Raw genomic sequence first — 17,793 nt, 5'->3', positions numbered from 1 at the left:
AGGGGTTATCACTTGATCACTGTATTTACAGAGTTAAAATAAAGGCCTGCCAGGCAGCCCTGTGTCCGTGAGCCTCCCAGCAAGCTGCAGGACAATACCCATGGCTCCCTGCAAAGAAAAGGGATGGTATGAAATGGAAAACCCTTTGCTATATGTACAAAGCCTCATGCCACAGTCTCTTCCAAGGGCAAACCTCCCATTGACTCCACGGGCATTTTGTCCGATGGAGGGTTGGGAGGCCGACTCTGCGAGGGGCTGAGTGCTTTCTGTGTTTGTATTGGTGAGGAAATCAGTGCTCAGCACTTTAAGGCCTGCACTGAACGTCACAAAGCTCACGTGCCGTGCTAGCAAACGTGGTCCCAGCTCACAGGCAGTGCGGGACGGCCTCCGGTGGCTAGTAAATATTCACCGCAAAGACTGTTCGCTCAGCAAATAGCCCTCTGGGAGGAATTCCTGGATAGTGGGTAATAAAACGGCTATAAATTCTGTGGAAATAGAAACTCTAATCAGATAAAGGGGCCGGCTGGCCTAGCCCCATCCGTGCTGCTGAAACACCAGGTGCTGGAGAGGAAGGAGCAGGGTTAGTGGAGAGGCAGTTGTGGATAGGGCCCTGCAGCTTTGAGCAAGAAACAGAGAAACCATCTACCTCAAAGCAAGCTGGACAGGTAACCGGGAGCTGCGAGCTCCCCGAGAGTCCCCCAGGCAGAGCTCCTTGCAGGCGGGCCCGAAGCTGAACAAGTCTGGCTCTTCAGGGCTGGGCGGGGGGGGACAGGAGCTAGAAGCTGGCTAGTTGTCTGCACTGGAGCACTGAACAGCCCTATTGCTTGAATGCAGGCACATCGGTTGTGTCCCCCGCTAAGTTCCCACCTCACAGTATACATGATTTAACCCAGCTCGGAGCTGCCCCCCAACCAAAACAGAGCTGCGGCAGGAGCCGCAGCCAAGGGGACAAGCAGGGCTTCCGCCAAGCTCTGTAAACCACGAGGACCGCCCAGGAGACCAGCAGAGCCACGCGTGGCCGTGCTGGGGAAGTGTCACTCAGGCCATCGGCATTCACTCTGAGCCTTCTGGGTGTTTGCCGTTTGCAGGGGTAGGGCCTGGAGAACCAGTACCCCAAAGGGCTGAGTCCTGCTGACGCTAATGGGAGGCGTGTGCCTGGGTAGCGGCTAAGACCCTGCGCCCTGAGCGGTGTATCACTTACAGATCCAGCACACACTTGGTAAAAGGGATATATATGCCCGTGGCAGCCCGTCGCCAATGAGGCACAATGCACGAGCTCGCGGTCACGGTGGGGGAAGGGGATGGGTCCATGCTGCTTTGTTACTGAGCTCGCTTGGGGGGGAAAGGCTGACCCGAAGTGCTAAGTCCCTTACTGTTACACATTGCTTTGAACTTGTAATTCATTAACCACGTTACTTCGAAATTCTCAAAGAAACCCCCACACCCGTTCTGTGCACCAAGGGTAGGGGCTGTAATTTTCGGGACTCTAGACTATTTTTTCTTTGTATGGAGGAAGCTGGTAAGTGCACAGCTGACCTGCAGCTAGGGCCTTGAAAGCACAAGGTCTGTAGTTTATAGCCAAGTATAGTCAAATGATTTATTTGAAAGAAGGAGGAGGCTAGCACTCGGGAGACGATGACCCTCAGTGTTTGAATGCCTTGCCCCCCAAGGGCCCTGCACGCTGCCTGGCCACAGCTGAGACTGAGAGTGATTTTGCTGCCAGAGCCTCCCTGGTGTGTCCGCCCTGCCCTTGTGTCACGCATTTGCTGAGCACGCTCCGGCACCGCCATGACAAGCCGCTGCACACCTGCCTCCCGAGGGGTCGGGCACTCTTGCAGAGGCCAGACAGAGACAGGACTCGGCGAGCAGCAAGAAGCCAGCAAGGGAGAAGCGAGTCTAGCTCCCGCTGGACCAGAGAGAGCAGAAAGGCACGCTGCAGGTGCAGGAAGGCTGAGGATGCTGAGGGACGGGCAGCGCTCCACTGGCCCAGTGACATAGGAAACTCCCAGGTGGTGGCAATGCAAACTGTGGCCATGCCCCTGCCCGGCCCACAAGGATGAGCAAATCCCAGTGGGAGCTGGCCCCGGACCCTGCTACCTGCCCTGAGCGCCGTCCAAGTAGGACCGGCTTTAGTGAGGGCTCAGAGCGCAGCCAGGAAAGCAGGAAGGGGCTGGGAGGATGGGAAAGGGCCCAACTAAACCCCTAACTGTGCGATTCTCACTCCCCCCAACCCCATCTGCAGCTTGGAGCTCGTCTGTTGATGAGCAGTAATTGGAAAACAGCAAAGCAGGGTGGTCTTCCCTCCAGTCAGAGCTCAGCGATACTGGCCCCAGGACAGAGCACCCGGCTCAGTTTCTGTTCGAAGCCGTTGCATAAAAAGATCCAGAAATATCCCTGGCAGCAGAGACTAGCCCTCAAGGCACCCATCTTCCCGGCTAGAGCCAGGAGTGTTTGCCTTCCTCCTGGTCCCATGCGTCTCGCACTCTCAGCTGGGGGGAAGGATGCACTCACCCCGACTAGCCTCTCCAAGCAGGTAGGTGTGGGTTGGCATCCCTCTTCCCAGGGCCCCATGCCGCAGGCAGGCCCACCACCAGCAGGCTCGCTGAGCTGCACCGTGCTCTGAGCTCAGCAGGTGCTAGGCCGGCTCTGTGGGGTGCAGGAGAGTTCATGCAGGTGTTGGCTCCTTGCTGCTCAATCTGGAGCCCTTCAGGATGCGTTGGAGAGTGTCTAGGGCCAAAATGGAGGTGCCCCATGCATGAAGGCACCTCAGGGGGGTCATGGTTGCTGCAGCTGGGCTAACCTGCATCGCTGTTGGTGATACAGGCTGCCTAGTTCCCCCCACGCCTCTTCAGGCACCTACAGCTCTGATGGGGGTCTGTGCATCTGTGCTGCAAGTGCTGCCAGGCCGCCTCTAACGGTGAGGCTGGCACTGACGGGCTCTGAGCAGGACTGGTGTTGCTATGGGCTCAGGGAGCATAGAAAAGGACAGCCCGCTTCTTATTTAGCAAACCCCCCCGTTTCCAGGTCTCCGGCGGCCCGATCCCCACTGGGGGTCACTGCAGGACGCAGCCGGAGGAGAGGGACCAGAAGACCACTCATTCTGCTTGAGTACTCACCCCCTTCGTATCTACTCTGTACCATGGGGAGAGACCAGACACTGGGCTGGAGGGATCTGCGGTCTGACCCACCTTATGTTCATTAACTGGGCCTCAAAGACCTAATCAGGCAACCCGTGCACCTGGAGTCAGCCCACGGCAGGCAATGGGGCAGTCTGAAGACCTGAAGCCCTACAGAGGCCAGGGGCCTGCACTGAGATCCTCTGTTTCCCTCCTGACCTCTGTGTGCCCATGCAGCCGGCATGGACCGTAGGCTGCAGCTTGTTCCCACTGAGCACCCTGCATTTCTACTGTGACCTGAGGCTGGAGTGCAAGTCAAACTGCCCTGGGATCAACCTTGGCATATGCACGTGACAACGTGGATACAGGCCAAGGCTTCCTGCTGCGGGACCCAGATGGCCGGGAGCGGGGAGCGTCTGTGATCTGAGTGACTCAGATCTGAGGATCTGTTCTGTTTCTTGGGGGCAGGAGTTCAGTGGCCTGGGGACTGCGAGGAGACCTTGCTGCAGAACCGAACACGACGGGCCTCTTGCACACGCTTTCTGCTAAAGTGCTTCCCTGGCTCACAAGCGGTATCAGTGACCTATAGTACTGGACACTCGGATTCTAGATAGGATGCATATATTTAACAGGATGCATGTCATTTAAACTGCTGGTCCCTGCAGGAAGCTTCTTGGCCTGAATAGCTGATTTATGAATTGAATTACTGACAGCATTTTAGGGGAAAAGGCACCACGAGGTCTGTGCCGGGATACAAAGCTTCACGTGTGGTAAATGGCCAAGGCTACCCTAGCAGGAGCGACTGCATGCCCCAAATGCAACCACAGATGCAATATTATACCCTGCATACACTGCTGTTGCAAGGGGGGAGAACTGTGAAGCTCACTGGGCTCTCGCTAGTCAAACCGACCAGTTCCATCTGTCCTCTGGAAAAAAAAAGTTCTCCTGCAAAATCCCATCACATCCCCTCCCTGCATCTGTTCTGGATTTCCACTGCCACTAGCTCCCGTGGCCAGCAAAGCAGCAGCAGAGGCTACAGCCACAGAAAGGGCCTGTACAAGAGAAGGGAAAGGCTCTGCAGCGGTCTGCAAACCGCTGCAGCCGTTCCCAGAGACAATGCTCGGTACCACGGTGCTGTGCTTAGTGGAATCCACCTGGAAAACTCGCGCAAAGCTGTTTTTAGAGCAGCCGTGAATGGGGCAGCTGCAGTGGCATCCTCATGGAGTTGGGACGACTGGTTTAAACAAGGGAAAAATAAAACAAAACCCCGCGTGTGTATTAAAGACACAAGCGAGCGGTAGTTGGAGAAACAAACCCTAGGAGACTTGGGGGGAGATCAAATGCTGAACCCAGGGGCACTGCTGAACCCTGGAGAAGCCTGGACCAGGATGCGACCTGTGGGCCACACTGCCAAAGACTTTCTGTGCCTACAGATTTAACAAGGCCCCTAATGGGACACTTTGCCTTGCCCAGCCATCCCACAAGCACCTGCAGGAGCCTAAATCATCTATCACCTCAGGGCCTTAAATACCTTGGGTTTGTCCCCCCAGCCCATCTCTACTTAGGACTGAACTCCTTGACTGTGATCAAACCCCTTGGAAAATCCAGAGGCTCAGCTCTGAAGTCAGTAATGGATTATGTAATAACAGGGAATTGTTTTTCGGTGCCCACATTGTCCATGTGTCTTTCCCTTTTTTTACATCTATATACGGGTCAGGCCTATGCGGCTGTACCTCCAGAGAGGCATGCTGTGGGTGCTTTAGCCTTAATTTCACTTTCTGGAGAATGAGGGTCTATTTTAATCCTCTTTTGTGTTGGATGTTTCTACGGTGGAAACCTCAAGTGCTGAATGGAAAACAGTTGGCTTAATGCAAAGAGAAGACAAAGGGCTTTTGCTGACATGGGAGGTCAGTGGCTGGAAAACCCCTCCCGCCAAGAAGCAAAGAAGAGCATGAAACAGCCCAAATGTTCCTCTCCGTGTTTGTGTCATCTACGCATCATGGGGGTGCAATATTAGCCTTACTGAGGCAGGGCTGAGAGCGGGTAGAGGCTCTGTCACTACCGTGAACTAACCATGCTCAGACCCCCCATGCTGCTCTGCGTAGGCTGACTGTAGGCAGGAGGCAGTGAGGCCGTGCTCAAATGATGCTCCAGGGGCACAGAGGCAGATGCACTGGCCCCATCACTCAGTGGGGCTAATTATTCTGCCTGAAGCCCCAGCTGGATGCAGCTGCTCTGCTTCTGGTTTAGGAGGCAGCCTGCGTGGAAGAGCTCAGCCTGCCTGAGGACCCAGCTCCTGGGCATGGTAAGTGCCCAGTGCAGACAGGGTCTACTCCGCTTCCCTGACCCCATCATTGCTATGGACATGGAGCGCCCTCATGCTGGTTGGCCGCCTTTCCTCAGATGAGTTAGACGGTGGGGTCCTGGGACCTCACTCCCCTGAACTAGTGGGTTTGTGGCACTAATTACCTAAGTAAGGACAAGCAGCCCAGCTTTGGATGGCAGAACAAAGGCGAATCAAATCTGCTCTCTAAGGAAGCCTTTCCCCAGTCAACATCTAGGGTCAAATTCTGGTGCAAATGCAACATCAGTTGAGGACCTGACCACAGAAATGTGCATCTTCTACATGGAAATGGGCTCCCTGTTCTGTTCAGAGTTGCCTCAGCCCTGCTGAACTTCATGGGAAGTAGGTACCTAAGTCACTTGAAGGGCTGGGTTGGGGCCTGACTCTGCACTGGGTTTGTGCCTTCAGATCCTGTCTAATCCAAGGGACTGTGAGGCTCTGACATAAGAAGGCAGCTGGGCTTACGTCTGAGCTGCATCCCTGCGAGCCCTGAGTGCTCACCTTTCACAGCTGCTCTATCTAATTCAGTGTGTGTTTAATTATTCAGTGTTGCGGCAACGGATCAAAGCTACTGTGGTGGAATGAGGAGCCCGGTTCATCTTTTAGTCCCTGTCTAGGGTAGAAATGCTCTCTGGGGAGGGTACCTGGTAAAACAGAAGGCAGGTGGTTTTAAAGGCCCTGTTCCTGCTCAGGGTGCCCGAAGGAGCTTTAGAAAGCAGGATGCCAAGTGCTAGTGGTACTGAGCAGAGCTCAGCGACTGCTCCCACCGAGCCCTGGGAGGATGTTGGCTTAGGAAATTCAGAGCATCTAAAAGTGCCAGGGACTTTTAGCTTTCTACCTGGCTGGGCAGCAGCTTGGTAGAGCAGCTCATCCGAATATCCTAGTGCCTCCTAGTCTTGCTCCAGTGCCAGCACCTCGCCATGAGCCTATGGCCTTTCAGAGACCTGCATCCATAATTTACAGAGCGTGGGCTCAGAGTCCAGCTGTATGCCGCTTCCCTGTCCCTGCTTTCCATGCAGAATCACTGCTGGGGGCTCAGAGGTCCTATCTCGCCTCCCCTACGCCACCCCTCCTGTCAAACGCTTTGCTAGGGGGACTGCAAGCATTTGATACTATACCTTTGAAGCTTTTTTCCATTATGTATGTGTTCTGACGTCTATCCATCCCACAAGCACCTGCATAAAAATGATATATAATGGAAAAGAAATAAATATTGATGTAAAATTGGATTGCTTTGACTAATGTGTAGCATATATTCTTTTCCCTGGTTTGATCTCAAGGCCCCTATACAGAACTGTACTTAAGCCTAAGCTTAGCTTTGAGCATGTGCTGGAGTCCCATTGACTTGAATGGGGCTTAAGTGCATCCTTTCCTGACAAGGACTGTTTCCCTGAATCAGGCACCAACACCTTACCCAGGGTCACTGCCCAGAAGAAACCCAGGAACAAATCTCTTACACTCCCTACTGAATCAGCTGGTTTAGAGGGATGGAGGGGGAACCCTGACACTAAGTGTTTCAGACAACGAGCTCCATTATATGGCCTGGCAACTCATTTACGACTGTGTCTCCTTTGTGGGTCTGAAAGTTAATTGCGTCACAAGACTTGGTTCAAAGGCGTTGCCCGTGTTCGTTCCGGCTACGTTTACGTGCCTTCGCTTTCCAAATCCGCATGTAATTCAATCAACAGCCATGGCAATTGTCCCTCCGCGGCTCCCCAGCTGCTCCACGGGGCAGCAGTTTACAGCGGGGGGTCGATAGCAAGCGAGTTTGCTTATGAAATTCCAGGGGAACCTGCCACTCAACCCGCAAGGCCGAGGGAGGGGGAGTCTATTCCAGTTGATTAACTGCTGACAATCCCCCTAGATTATAACCAGGTTTAGGAAAAAGCCGACGGCTGCTCCCAAATTCTTTTGAACTCCGCGGCCTGGCATATTTTAGCATGACATGGACACAAACTCAGTCACCGAAGCAGCGCCTTGCCCGCGTGCCTCGCAGTTCACAATCGAGTAAGCGAGATACGTTATTAAAGAAGTCCCGCAAATAAAACATCCAAGGAGTCTCTCAATCCTTCCTCCCGCCATGTCCTCTGCTCTCCACAGATCTGTCACCACCTCTGGCAGTGACCCGTGGGGCCCCCCCAGCTCCTTCCTGACAGCTCTGCTTTTTCATTAAAGAAGACCATTCTCCTGGAGTTTCTCACAGTCCAGCGCTAACAACCGTTGCCCCTAATTCCCCCTCGCTCCCTCTCTGGGGTAAATACAGGAAAGGGGAGTGGAGAAGCAGGGCAAAAGTAGGAGTAAACCATCACAGGGCTGGCAGGGCCTGGGGCCACAGTGAAATGAGCTTCCCAGACTGGTTCCCCTGGTCCCCTATCAACCCCCTCCCTGTCCCCTCCTTCCCCTCGCCATTCATTTATACCCTCCAGGGGCTGGGAGCAGGAGGACACTGCCGGTTGCCAGCTCTCAGCCAGGATAGTCCCTGGGGTTATTTCTTACCCTAGTCAAGGTCCTTTTATTTTTCCAGAGTCCCAGAGACAAGCCTGAGTGCAATGCAGAACAGGTCCTAATGTCACTGGAGGGGACAATAATGGTGTCAACGTGCTACTTGCTTATTGTGGCATCTCCTTGTATCAGAGCCCTATCTGCATATGCCTATGGAGGTAGAAGTTGGGCGGTCCCCCCCCTCTGAGGCCTGTGGCCTCTCCTGGAGTCCTCTTGAGCTGGAGTGTTTGACCAACCTCCCAGGACTATAAGGGGTCCTGAGACCCTTTGCAGAGCTTCAGACAATGAGAGAGAGGAACCGTTCAGAGCATCAGGAGGAGGAGGAGAGAGGTGGGGCCCACGGGATGCAGCAGCGAGCATGAAGGATGGGAGGTGACATACTGATGGAGGGTTGAGCAAGGAAGAGAAGCCCGGACAGTAATAACAGGGCGACAGGGGCAGAGATAAGAAGTTTGGCACACGTGGGAAAGGGAAGGTGACAGGCACTTCTGTTTGGGGCTAGCGAGGTAGAGAAGAACAGCACCAGCAGGGACAAAGGGGACTCTCGGCACATGATAGGCAATTAGGACCACAGGGAGAAGCACTGCTAACACAGCGTAGCAGCATCCCGGAAAGCAGGAAAGGGGCAGGGACAAACAACAGGGAATGTCTGGTGGCTCATGAGCTTCAGAACGTGTCCAGGTCCTTGCAAGCGACTTGAACAATGCCAGCCGGAGGCAGCCGAGTTAGAGCTGGAAGAAGCACCAAATAAAACTGGAGTGATGTTTTAGAGCAATATCCCAGGGGCCATTAGGGATCAGTGGGCAGATACTGATGTATGGAGAGAGGAACGTCAACATTTAGCGACTTATCAAACACTAGGGAACAATGAGTCAGGTCCACTGAAACGTGAAGTCAGTCTGCGGACCACATGGTTACGTCTAGTTTGAGTCTCCTTGCGAGACGTGGATAGTAATCTCCACAGAACGGGTGTGAAGTTGTAAACCCGAAGATGAAAGGAGCCTGGATTAAACTAACAGTGACTGCTGTCAAGCTGAACCTGCAGTAGGGCAGTTCAGCAGGGAAGCATCGGGGTGACTACGGCGGGACAGTCTGAGCTCAATTCCCTCAGCCTCGGTTTCATCCGACTCACACCAGTGTAACGGGGAACGGAGTTGGGCCTGCAGATGGTCAGCTCCTATTCTGTGTGTCTGCAAAGCACCTTGTGCATTTATGGCACTAGGGGGATAAACCTGGATTTCCCACGAGGGGCCTACCTCTGAAAGCTGCATCAGCTAGAGGCTGCAACTGCTCATTAAATACAACTTCTCTGACCGCACACAGGACCTCACCTTGCCAACCCAGTGAGCAGACCTTACTTGCCCAGTGCACATGGAGCTATTCATGCGAGACCCCCTTGCCAAAGGGGTTGTTTCTGCAAGGCCCAGGCTGTAGCCGTGCTGTACCTTCTCTAGATCCTGCTGGATTGCTGGGGTTTTATACATTGTGCATTGTTGGGCAGTTGAAATGGAAAGCCCAGAAATGCACGCTGATTAACACGATGTAGTGAGCTGAAAACAAGAATGCAGCACGCTGCAAGGACATGAGGAAAGCTGCTGTTTGCCCACAAGGCACCGACCGAGGGACACTCCGTCCAGAACTGGGTTTCCCTCAACCAACAGCGTCAACTGTTTTGCTATCACCCAGTAAGTCTCTGCACAATATAACCTTCTCGCACACTCAGGTGTTTTCCAAGTCTCCTCACTTTGTCACCTAATAAGAGTAACATGAAACAAAATAGGCACAAGCAGTGGAACAGAAAGGTTGTGGGACCACAAAGGACTATGAACCATATATGCATTACAAGTGACAGGGCTACCGTGACTAAAGTTTTCCAGACACACCGGTGTGTCCCCTGCGATAAGGCAGCTGCCAAAGACAATATAAACTGCTAGTTCATTATTGAAGAGTATATCAGATCGCCTCCCACTGAGCCAAGAGCCCGGTAGCTGGCCCCACCGATGCTGTGTTCATGCTCTAGATGTGGGTTTCTTTAGTAGCAAGTCTCTTCTCAAGCGGTAGGAGACAAAAGGAAAATGACACTGAGCAATATTGACGTAGCTCAACCTCATTTTCAAAGCCCTATAAGCAAGACACTGTATTTTGCCATAGTTTAGCGCTGTTACAGCTTTCTACTTTCATCACCCACTCTTGATATTGGTATTTACACATCTCAAAACTGTCCCTGAAAAGCCCCCAAAAGTTGAAACCTGTGTGCTTAGTGCACGTCCTCGTAAGCTGGCAAAGAGAGAAGTGTGGGAGTGGGCTAAAAACACATGCTGGTCTCTGAATCGGGGGAAATTTGGTTTGGATCTAAATTCAAACTATGCCTCCGGCGCCTTTAGGAATGGGCTAGATCAGACTCCCAGAGGGAAGCGCTTTCTCAGGCAGCCTGGTCTTCGGGGAAACGGAACCAGGTCTGGATCCAAACTCTGTGACTCGAACACAAACCGCACACCTGTACTTGCGGTGGCTACTTAGCCACTCCCGACATACCCCAAACCAGGTGCTCAGGCACTGCACGGAGGACCTCCGCTATGCAAACCCCGGAGCAGAGTGAGCCAGCCATTCCTGTTTGTAGCCGCCTCCTTCTGAGACACGAGTTATTAGGCAAATGTTGTTTTCTAAACTCGTGGTGCGGCTTAAGAATCCTAAACCTGCTTGGCATGGGACCTGGAAGCCAAACACTTTGCACTTACCAGTTGTTCTTGTTTGTGATGACAGGCTAGCTTTTTGTTGCAGGATTGCTACGTGCACCAGAATATGAGTCCTAAAGACAGACGAGCCACATGCCTACCAATTCCAATTCTGTCATGGGAGCCAAGCAGTAGAAAAATGCAAAGACAAGCCACTGTCTGAAGCCGACAGGGCTAGGTTTCAGACTGATGTAGAGGTAAAGCAGCAAAATAATATATCCCACAACAAAGACAAAGCAGACGAGCCTTCCTTGGGACCTCACGCTCCTCAGACATTGCCCGCTCTGCAGCACATGCAGGAGAACGAGTTCTGCATGGGGATTTATCTGTCTGATGTATGCCTGTCTCCATCAAGGCTGCTCCGATCTGATCTAAAAAAGTAGGGTTATCTCAGTGCACGAGGTCTGACAACCCAGTATTAGAAGCTGGGAGGGAAACGAGCCAGGTGTGTTACTGAAGTCTGACAGTGAAATTTAACTGAGTTTAAAAGGCCTACACATCTGACCATGAGGGCTTTGTAGGCACTACAAAGCCAACGATCTCTATTCTTTTTACAGCTAGTTCACTTTCCAGCAGGAATCCAAGGGGTGAAAAATAAGAAAGGAAGAAAAAAGGGCAGAAAATGCTGGTGCACTTGGCTAATTTCCAATCAGAATCACAGGGCTAGAAGGGACCACGAGGGTCTTGTAATCTAAGGCTAAAGATGTGGACGTCTACAAAGGTTTGGGGCCAAATTTTGTGCAATCCTTTGGACCCTGAACAGATGTCTAATTCATCACTCCTGAACTGTTTCCCTCTTTTGGGGTCAACGCAGAGCCCATTACAATCAGTGGAAAGACTTGCACTGACTTCAGTGGATGATAGGCATGGTCTCTGAGAGTTGCTGGGGTTAGTGGTCTGAACCCATCTGCCCTCACTTTCTTAGTCTCTTGGTATGTGTTCAGTCACCACTGGTTAAGCTATTGCTAGACCTTCCCACCCAAAGCTGATATATCTTCTATTATCTACACCATTATCATGATTGGAGTGTGATTTTAAGAATGTAAAGAATCCTGAAGAGGTCTGAAATGGTCTGTTCCTCTGCCCACTCTTTCGCTGTCATGGGACATTTGAACCATATTCCTCAAAGAGAACTTCTCTTGCTCTTTGCCACTTAGAAGAACTGGCAATGACTCCCTGACTCAGCACAGCCTGACGCTGCTGCAAACAAGCAATTGAGAAGAACGATGTTTCCCAAAGGTGTACAAGCAATGCTAACCTGCCAGAGCAAGAGAAAGCGCAGAGGTAGGCAAGATTCATTGGACACTGCTTCTTTTGATGAGAAAGAAAAGGAGGAAAGGTTACTTTGGACTTTGTTTTGCCATCTCTACTTGCAATTCCCTTTATAAGCTACACTGCTATAAGGTGGTAGAAGAGCACAGAAGAAAAGCCTACCAGTACACATGGCCTGGCCCCAGTGAATCACTTAAGTCCTTTAAGAGCCCCCTCTCTCTATGGCTAGGAACAGATGTTGCATTTGTCCCTGAACAAGTTGCACCTGTGTTTGTCCTGGAACAGAAACATCCTGGGACTGTTGTGTACACACACTGCCTTTCTGATCGGGGTTTAGTGAGCGACTGAATGCACTGACACTTTTCTGCCAATGATTCAAGCCCAGGACAACCATTCAGATGCACTTCCCAGTGTCCCAGGACAAACTGTCAGCACTTCTCATCCCACGAATCTTTTTTAGGGTTTGTTCCAGGACAATACACACGGACATCTGCAGTGTTTGTAGCCTATTATAGGCATGTTCATTTTATGTATCTACCTCTCTACCCTCCTAGTATGTGAGCAGGACTGAGCACCACAGGTCAGACATCCAAACAAGAACTGAATACTGGAAAAATCTCTCTGAACAGAGCAGGGTTTAGAAATCTGGGTACTTCTGGGTTGGTCACCAAAGGGGTGTTTTGAAATTTAGTGGTGCATTCTGGAGTTTGTGGCTATAGCATTTGCAGTGTCTGATCTATGATCAGATTCATCTGCTCACCCTGTTCCTTTAAAAAGTGCATTCACAGCAAGAGAGCAAGCGGTGAGGGGAGTGGCTAGTGAAGGAGCCAGTGGCACAATGTAAGTAGACAGGGGCTTCCCTCTTTGGTGCATCCTTTGAGCACCCATGGATTTGTCTTCCCCCACTCTACTTTACTGTTCAGAGGATGAATAGAGGAGGAATTGTCTCCTGCTCTTCTGACTAGGCTGTGGTTTTGGGAACCAGGAATCAGACCCATTAGGAGGAATTCCACTTAAATGTTCCTCCATGGAAATGTTTGCCATTCAAAACTGGAAGTTTTCACATTTAAGTGCTCAAAAAGAGCGCCAAGTTTCAAATGAGAATCTGCTCATTTTTCATACCAACATTGGCTTGTTTTGAACAAAAGCCTTCACTCCCTGAAAATGAGTTTGGACAAGCACTGGAGCAAAGTCACATCCTTTATGTTTCCATGTGCGAGAGAATATTTTGTAAAAAAAGATTCCCCTAAAACAAAATCTCCAGGGTGCAAGATGCTTGGCAAAGAAATTGTGATGATATTCTCTTGAGATATCTGCTTCAATGTGTTCAATTTTTTTGCACATCCTTCTGCCATTGCAAAGGTACCAGATTCTGCTGGTAAAAATACTAGGGTAATTCAGGAATGGAAGACAAGTATAGCACACAGCAGGTGTGAGATGCAAGGAAATACAACTACTGCCTGCAAATAAAGCCTGAGGAAGCAGCAGAGGAAACGAAAGGTTAAAGCAAATCTTGGGTAAGCTGCATTTGATTTTCTCCCCTTCAGTCTCTATATATTGTAGGCAAATTCATCAGGATGTCTTCAGCAGCCCTATGGATAACCATGAAGATTGCACCAGTGGGTGAGAATGATGCCAAAAGCATTGTATTGAAGCTTTACAGGTTCGTGATTGTCCTGAAAATCACACTATTGCCAACAAAGCAACTGTTGGAACCAAGAGAGCAGTGACAGGGATGAGCCCTGGGGCATTTTGTACTCATCCCTCTGCGTGGCAAGCTGTAAGAAATTCAGTCTTGAAATCACAAAGCTTTACTTATAATTACCACTGTCCTTTCTCTCACGTTATTTCCCAGAAGAGTGTTGTGGCCAATATCCCACAAGTTAGTGAAGGTAGAGGCGAATGCTTTGTCTCACTGACAAGCTAAGTTTCAGGTGCTCGAGAGAACACTTGAATAGCATATAAACCCTGCATTTTAGGTCCTTGGAGATACTAGCTGCTAAAATCATGCCAGGCCTGTATGTGGGGAGAGGAAAGGGAACCTGAGCTTGATTTCTTACTCATTTAGGTTGCCTTGCTCTGCTCAAGTGTGCAAAGCAGCTCTGAGACCCTTCCAAGGATGAGTTAGGGATTAGCAGCTTCTACCCCTTCCCTCCTTTCCAGCCATGGGGTTCACAGGGAGCTTTACTAAGGAAGGACTGCAGGATTAGACCCTCAAATTACACTAGACCCTCAAATTACACTGGTCATACAGGAAGGAAGAAAACAAAACCTGAATGTGAATGAATTTCAGTGTCCTAAGAAATATCCCATTCACAGAACAGATCAATGTGGATCATTTGGCCAACACAGAAAGGGAGACTGAAGCAATTATTGGCTCAGTTTCTTTAAGGTGCAACGTCTGGTAAAGCAAACTCTTTAAGGTTTAAACTGTCACTACAGGTTATTCTGTTAGTGAAATAAAGACAGTACCAATATTCCTTTATTGTTACTGTCTTTATGGACAACAGATCTGGCTTTGGAATGGCTCTAAATTCTACTTAAATGATTAAATTTCTTAAAATTACTAACCTAGTTCATTCAGAAAGCTGTACCGTCTCCAGTCTGCAGTTTCTCTGTCAAGGATTTTGTTACTGAGCTGTTCAAAAAGTATGATAATGGGTTAATGCTGAGATAAACAAACGCCCCTCCCAACCCAAGACCTCAACCCAACTGCACCATAAATCAAAAAGGTAGGAAAATATTACTTCTGCCTCATCGATTCAGTTATTTATCTGGCAATAGCTTGACAGCTTTTAGCTAGCACAAGGGAAAATTACAAAGGAAGGTCACTTCACTAAGCAATGAACACAAGCATGCTGGAAAAAGACAGACTTCCTTGGGCAACCGGTAATTATGCATCAAATATTTGTGCGCACGGAGAGACACGCTGGCAGCTTCAACCCAACTGATGAAGACGAATGTATCAAAAAAAAAAAAAAAAGCCCATGTGAGCATGCAGACACCAGCTGTTTGGAATAAGGGGGGTTTGCTTATGCATCCATGTATTCAGTTAACAGAGACGGAATGGGTACACGATTCCTCACAATTCAAGGACAATAACACGAAGAACAAGGCACAGGCAGATCTGCCAGCAAAATCAGAAAGCAGGCCAGGGCTCCCATGCAGATGCCACTGCTGGAAAGATTCATTTTAGAGCCTGGGTCATGCCAAGCAGCAAGGCTGAGACAGCAGCTGGCTTCTGTGCTGGAGCAGATAGAGACAGTCGGATAGGAAAACAGCCCACGTTGCCAGCAACAGATCGACAGTGTCTGGTGAAGGCCACTTTTGTATTAAGCACGCTTGTCAATATGTTCTTGAGTTTGCTGTCATTTGGGGAATTTCCCCCCCCCGAGCTAGACTGAAGCAGTTAGCTAGAAGCCCTGGCTAGCAGAAACAGCAAAGCTGTAACACCCTAAGAGGCGCCCCAGAAAGACTTGGGCTGCTGGAGGCACGATCTCCCAGGACTGCTCTGGGTGGGCATTCTGCACATAGGCGGTGGAAGGCTGGGCTAATTATTACACTGGTGCAAAACACTCCTCAGAAGGGGCAGGATTATGTCCCTGCATTAAGTGAAGTGTAAGCAAGCAGTCCCGGGAGTCCTTCAACTGCAAGCTGCTCCTGCATGGCTCAGAAAAGGAGGGAGCATGTTCTTGTCCAGGTCTTGCTCATGGTCTGGTTGGCTTTACTGAGTATCTGCTTGCAGTTCAGAGCAAAGATCGCTATGGAAAATCAGCTCTGTGAAAGGGCCTGTGATTTGCTGTAGTCGCTGGAGCTGGTTCAGGATTTTCCAGCAAAACATGTTTCATCGGAAAATCATGACTTGCTGCAAACAACCCTGTTTACCTCAAAGAGTTGATTTGAATGAATCTCCCTACTCGGAGCTTTTTCTGCAGACAGGAAGCGCTGGAATTTTCAGTATTTTCTCATTTCAAAGTTTCCAAAATGAAAAGCTTCCTTTTTCTGGTTTCAAAGTTACTGCCCTGTTTGAACTGCTCTGGGAATTTCTAACATCAAGGGCAAAAATTAAAGGTTGAAATGGAAACAAAATGTTTCAAAATGATCAAAACAAAAGGCTGTTGTTGAAATGATCTAATTTTTCCTCGCAGTTTTTGGCTCTCAAAAATTTTCAAGAAGTTGACTTTTCAACCCGACTTGGGACAGGTCCTTGGGCTAGGAAAAAGCTGTGCAATTTTGAATGCTCTTGCAAGATGGCAAACCTGGGTCCTGATCTGCTCGAGTTACTGTGGTCACTGTCTCGCAAACATTGGCATTTCCCATGCTACAGTATGTGACGACCCCTGTGCTTCTGCCATTTATTAGAGTTAGAAGGGAAAATGCTCTGGGGAATTTCCAGGTGCAGGTACTGAATGCAACATCCACTTGTATTTCAGTCTTAGGATAAAAGCTACCTGCAGATGCAATCCTCCACGTAGCATCAGCATGAACAGTGCACAGCGTGCTTAAGGCTAATATGTTACACTCGGGTAATGAACATCAGGTGGCACTTTAGCCGGACAATTTGATATTCACTGTTGTCAGACCAAACTTCATGCAGTACCACACTCATGCTTTCAATGCCTTGAGCATATCAGGTCAGCGATTATGAAGTTCGTTCAACCTGCCACTGGGTTTCAAGTCCAGACATTCAAAATGTCAGAATTTTGAGCTGTTCTGGGTTTGAATCTTGTGTGGCCTGGGTGTGAATCCTACCTGAAAACTGCTGTCTCTGTGATAAGACATGCAAAGCCATCAGATCTAATGGGGCATCTTAAAGAGGGTGAAGGACTCATGAATTTTTGGGCAAATCAGGGCTGAGTTACAAGGTAGGAACAGCACGCAGGGCCAGGAAGATTCTTGGTGGCTGGGCAAACTTACTAGCATTACAAACAGCTCCGTATGGGCCCTCTCCTCTTGCAACATGCGCCTGGGATTTTACAGGTGAGACTTAGGTTTATCCCAGTAACACTTCCTGGCTTGTGGTTGGGACTGTGCATACGATACATTTAAAACAAGGACATGGGAATAAGGAAGTCTTGAGCTGTTTGGAGCTAGTAAGAGTGCCTGTAGAATACACGGTGCCCCACGGAGACATAGTGATGCCGTTGGACAAGCTGCTAAAGGCAAGCAGCTGAGTGCAACCGCTCAGCTAGGCATGGCTGGGGCAGAGAAGCAGGGCAATGGGCTTATTCCATGGAGGGAGGCCAGCTTCACTGCAGGTTCAAGCCTCGGAGAATCTTTGGGCTCCAAGAGGGCAAGGACTGCACAGAGGCAAAAGCTGGGGAGGCCCCGTGGGCCCCAGGGTCAGTTTGGGCACATCCTGAAGGCATGAGAAGCAGCTGGTCCCTTCTCTCTACCATCACTCTCTCTGCAGAAGCTCTCTCTCTAACTGTAACAGCAATGAATAGCTACAAAGAGAACCGCTGGCTGCATCCTCACTGGCAATGCCTGTGTGACAAGCTGTCTAGCAGCATGGGGCGGTGACAGACAGTGCAGTAATACGACAAAAATACATGGGTTTGCCTCTATGGGCAGCAAGACCACTGCGTGTGCAGGCTTCTAGCTTCCGGGACCTGGGCCCCAGTGTGCAGGGTGCTGGGTGCCTTGAAGCAGGTGGGTACAGCATGCACAGGACTGGGCACAGCCTTGGCTTGGGTGTGACAGGGCAAATCCAGCCACGTGTGCGTGAGAACAGTGTGGCTCAAGGGACAACACAAAGAGTCTCAAAATGAAGGGGGAAGCCCCGAGGACCTGTCCCCTGCACCGTGAGCCAGAAAAACCAGAG

The 17,793-nt window shown here is 50.2% G+C and overlaps 1 protein-coding gene across 6 annotated transcripts in view; it reads right to left on the bottom strand.

Annotated features, from left to right (window-relative positions):
* MEGF11 (multiple EGF like domains 11) overlaps positions 1–17,793 on the bottom strand; it is a 392,338-nt gene that overhangs the window by 5,979 nt on the left and 368,566 nt on the right. For 4 of the 6 annotated variants that reach the window (XM_059714542.1, XM_059714540.1, XM_059714538.1 and 1 more), the window contains one exon: positions 6,579–6,635. The exons of 1 other annotated variant lie outside the window; for it this stretch is intronic. In XM_059714542.1, coding sequence (XP_059570525.1) covers positions 6,579–6,635 — 57 coding nt within the window. Of the gene's footprint in view, positions 1–6,578; positions 6,693–7,018; positions 7,030–13,043; positions 13,075–14,540; positions 14,608–17,793 lie in introns of all 6 variants that reach the window. One more of the 6 variants, XM_059714543.1, reaches the window with a different exon arrangement.

Source organism: Alligator mississippiensis, chromosome 11 (assembly GCF_030867095.1).
Source record: "Alligator mississippiensis isolate rAllMis1 chromosome 11, rAllMis1, whole genome shotgun sequence".
NCBI classification, from domain to species: Eukaryota; Metazoa; Chordata; order Crocodylia; family Alligatoridae; genus Alligator; species Alligator mississippiensis.
This window is presented reverse-complemented; position numbering and strand designations above follow the sequence as displayed.